The following is a 4,683-nucleotide window of genomic DNA, read 5'->3' on the forward strand; positions in this document are numbered from 1 at the left end:
GTTGGTACCACATGCATAGTGGCACGTTGGATCGTGAGTTGCATTGCATATATGTGTGTATTGTTGTGGAATGGGTGTGAGATTATGATGACATTAATTGTGTATTGATTGTATAATATGTTGTGTGTTTATCTATCCTTGCATTCTTTACACCATTTCATACTGAGGTTTATTTCTCACCCTTTTTGCTTTATGTTATCCACCATGGGCATCTTGTAGATAATCAGGAGTAGAGTTATTGTTGTATGTGGAAGGTGACTTGTTGGAGGTATTCTTCATTTACTTATCTTTGTATCGCAAATTAGTGGTTTTAGTGCTTTGATCTTGTAACATTGGGAATGAGGCATTTTTACTATGTTATGAGTTAATGCTAAATTATATGGTTTTAAGTCTAATGTTTTATTTGCGAAGATTAATTTTGAAGTTGTTAGGATATGACTTTCCGCTGCTTGTTGTTAAATGTGTCGAAGAGTTTTTGGATGGTTGTCGTAGCAACACCTTAAATATCCAATTATTTTTTTTATAAGTTTCGGGGTTTATGGTGTTACATTAGTGGTATCAGAGTAGGTCGGCCTATCCGGCCAGGTTTTTGTAATGTTGTTTGTTCCCTAGTATACGACGTGTGTATGAACACCATCGGTGCAATGTTTCTTCTAATGGCTGGTTACTAGTGTGCAGAAATATGGCAGGAGGAAGAAACGACCAAGCGATTGATGATGCTTTGTAAGAAATGGCCCATACGCTGCAGGGTCATCAGAATCAGGTTTACAATGAATTATGTGGACTAGGGAAGTTTCAAAGAAACAACTCGTCAACCTTCAAGGGCAGATATGATCCAAAGGGTGCACATAAATGGTTCAGAGATTTTGAGAAGATTTTTCGAGTGATGGCTTTCGTTGAAGCTTAGAGGGTGAAATTCGGTACTCATATGTTGTTAGAGGAGGTCGAAGACTGGTGGGGTAATGCACGTCAGAGACTGGAGGTTGTTGATGTTGAGATTACTTAGGTTGCGTTCAGAGTTGAATTTTTAGAGAAGTATTTTTCAAAGGACATGCGCAGTAAGAAAGAAATTGAGTTCCTCGAGCTAAAGCAGGGAAATATGATAGTTGTTGAGTATGCTGCTAAGTTCGAAGAACTGGTGAAGTTTTGTCCACTCTATAATAATGTGTCAGCTGAAGGGTCTAAGTGTATCAAGTTTGAAAACATATTACGTCTAGAGATCAAGCAAGGTATTGGGTATCAATACATTAGCTTATTTCTTATGTTGGTGAATAAGTGCAAGATTTATGATGAGCATAGCAGAGCCCGGTCTGCTCACTATAAGAGTCTTAGTGAGAAAAAATGGAAGAAGCGGAATTATGGAAAACTATATAGTGCTCCAGCTGGCAAAGGGAAGCATAAGGCTTCAGATAAGAAAAGGCTAAGTGGTGGAGAGGCTCCCGCTTCTATCAAGTGCTTTAAGTGTGCGGTCGCGGGTCATTGTGTCAATGACTACAAAAGTTCTAAGAAGAGAAGCTTCAAGTGTGGGAAGACTGGACATCTTATGGCTGATTGTAAGAGTAGCTCGCTAACTTGCTTCAACTGTGGAGAACGATGTAACATTAGTACTCATTGCCAGAAACCCAATAAGGTTCAGTCTGGAGGAAAGGTTTTTGCTTTGACTAGGTCAGAGACTACTAGCACAGGCATATTGATTTGAGGTACATTTTTTATCAATGGTATTCCGATTATTGCTATTATTGACACGTGTGAAACAAATTCTTTTATTTCTCTTGAGTTCGCGGAGAGGTTGAACCTATAATTGTCTTCTATGGTTGGGAGTATGATCATTGATACTCCAGCTCTGGATTCAGTAACTACTTTGTAGGTTTGTTTGAATTTTCCACTGACTATCTATGGTATGAATTTTGGGATGCATCTAGTATGTCTACCTTTGAATAAACTCGATGTTATCCTTGGAATGAACTGGTTGGAGTTTAACCATGTTCATATCAACTGTTCCAAAAAGTCAGTCCTAGTTCCATAATTTGATGCAAGTGATGAATTGTTTGTGTGTGCTAATCAAATGGATGAATTCATTAAGAATGATGCTAAGGTGTTTATGATATTAGCTTTTATGAAGGTTGAAAGTAAAGTTGTGATTGGTGAATTACCAGTGGTGTGCAAACTTCCATAAGTGTTTCCAGATGATATTAGTGATTTTTCGCTGGAGCGCGAGGTTGATTTTTGTATAGACTTAGTACCTGGTATTAGTCTTGTGTTGATGGCACCGTATATGATGTATACTTCAGAGCTAAGTGAGCTGAAGAAACAATTAGAGGATCTACTTGAGAAGAATTTTATTTGACCGAGTGTTTCTCCATGGAGAGAACTGGTGTTGTTAGTTAGGAAGAAAGATGGTAGCATGAGGTTGTGTTTGACTATCGACAGTTGAATAAGGTTACTATTAAGAATAAGTATCATCTTCCGAGAATTGAGGACCTGATGGTTGGGAGTATGATCGTTGATACTCCAACTCTAGGTCCGATAATTACTTTGTAGGTTTGTTTGAATTGTCCAATGACTATCTATGATTTAAAAATTAGGATAGATCTATTATGTATACCTTTGAATAAACTCGATGTTATCCTTGGAATGAACCGGTTAGAGTTCAACCATGTTCATATCAATTGTTTTGACAAGTCAGTACGAGTTCCAGAATTTGATGCAAGTGACGAGTTGTTTGTGTATGCTAAGAAGTTGGATCAATTCATGAAGAAGGATCCTAAGGTGTTTATGATATTATCTTCTATGAAGGTTTAAAGAAAAACTATGTTTGGTGAAATACCAGTGGTCTGCAAATTTCCAGAAACGTTTCTAGATGATATCAGTGATTTACCGCTGGAGCACAAGGTTGAGTTTGCTATAGAATTAGTACCTAGTACTAGTCATTAGTTGATGGTGTCGTATAGGATGTATGATTCAGAGATAAGTGAGCGGAAGAAACAATTAAAGAATCTACTTGAGAAGAATTTTATTTGACCGAGTGTTTCGCCATGGGGAGCACGGGTGTTGTTAGTTAGAAAGAAAGATGGTAGCATGAGGTTGTGTGTTGACTATTGACAGATGAACAAGGTTACTGTCAAGAATAAGTATCATCTCCGAGAATTAATGACCTGATGGATCAGTTGGTTGGTGCTTGCGTGTTTAGCAAGATTTTTGCATTCAGGTTACCATCAAATTCATATGAAGTTAGACAACATTCTGAAGACTACGTTCATAATGAGATATGGTCACTATGAATATTTTGTGATGTCGTTTGGTGTTTCTAATGCTCCTGGTGTGTTTATGGTATATATGAATAGGATTTTTCCATCCTTATCTAGACCAGTTTGTGGTTGTGTTCTTAACGATATTTTGATATATTTTAAGTCTGATGAAGAGCATGCGGAGCATCTGAGGGTCATGTTGCAGACATTACGAGAGAGGAAGCTTTACGACAAGTTGTCCAAGTGTGAGTTCTGGTTGAGAGAGGTGAGTTTCCTTGGTCATATGTTATCTAGTGGTGCTACCGCAATGGATCCATCAAAGATATGTAGTGTTGTAGTGGGAGACTATTAAGTTTGTTACAAAGATCAGAAGTTTTCTTAGTTTGGATGGTTACTAAAGAAGGTTTATCGAAGGTTGTTCGAAGTTAGAATTGTTGTTGACTCGAAAAGGTCAAGCTTATGTGTGGAATGTTCAATGTGAAGAGATTTTTCAAGAACTCAAGAGAAAGATGACATCATCTCCAGTTTTGATTTTTCCAAGTCTAAGTGAATCCTTTGTCATGTATTGTGACGCTTCGAAGATGGTGTCTTAATGCAGGATGGTCATATTAGGGCTTATGCTTCTAGACAATTGAAATTCCATGAGAGGAATTATTCTACACATGATCCAGAGTTGGCAGCCATGGTGTTTGTGTTAAAAATTTGAAGGCTTTATCTGTTTGATTCCAGATTTGAAGTGTTCAGTGACAACAAGAGTTTGAAGTACTTGTACGACTAGAATGAGTTGAATATGAGGAGGAGGTGGTGGATCAAGTTTTTGAAGTATTATGATTTTAGATTGAGTTACCATTGGGTAAATCCAATGTTGTAACTGATGCTTTGAGCAGGAAGTCGTTGCATATGTCGATGTTGATAATTCGAGAATTGGAATTGATTGAGTAATTCAGGGACATGAGTTTGGTGTCTGAATAGACTCCTAACAGTGTGAAATTAGGTATGTTAAAGCTGACCAGTGGTATCCATGAAGAAATCATAGAAGGTCAGAAAATCGACTTAGGATTGATTGACCGCTTGGTGTTAATCAATCAAAGAAAAGGAGGTGATTTTAGAGTTGAAGAGAATGGTGTGATGAGATTCAGAGACATGTTTTGTGTACCTAATGTACAAGAACTTAATAAGTGTATTATGTAGGTAGGTCATTGTAAGACCCTAATTTTGACCCTAAGATCCCTCATGGCATCATGTTATTGCACAAGTGTATTGCCTCAAGGATCATAGCATGTTTGGCTCCATAACCCTAGGGTTGGGACTTGTGTGAGTGTTTTGAGACCACCAAGCATTCTTGTATTGTATATTATTGCTTTTATTATTATTTTACTAACCAAATGCACAAAAACATGTCGCTAACTCTTTTTGTTTTGAAGCTCAAGTGATC

General features: G+C 37.5%; 1 protein-coding gene across 1 annotated transcript; it reads left to right on the plus strand.

Moving 5' to 3' along the window:
- The first annotated feature begins 1,051 nt into the window (after positions 1–1,051).
- LOC127098299 (uncharacterized) lies at positions 1,052–1,699 on the plus strand. The gene has a single exon (XM_051036857.1). It carries the CDS (start codon positions 1,052–1,054, stop codon positions 1,697–1,699), a length of 648 nt encoding a protein of 215 aa, XP_050892814.1.
- The last annotated feature ends 2,984 nt before the right edge of the window (positions 1,700–4,683 follow it).

Source organism: Lathyrus oleraceus, chromosome 1 (assembly GCF_024323335.1).
Source record: "Lathyrus oleraceus cultivar Zhongwan6 chromosome 1, CAAS_Psat_ZW6_1.0, whole genome shotgun sequence".
In the NCBI taxonomy this organism is placed as follows: domain Eukaryota; kingdom Viridiplantae; phylum Streptophyta; class Magnoliopsida; order Fabales; family Fabaceae; genus Lathyrus; species Lathyrus oleraceus.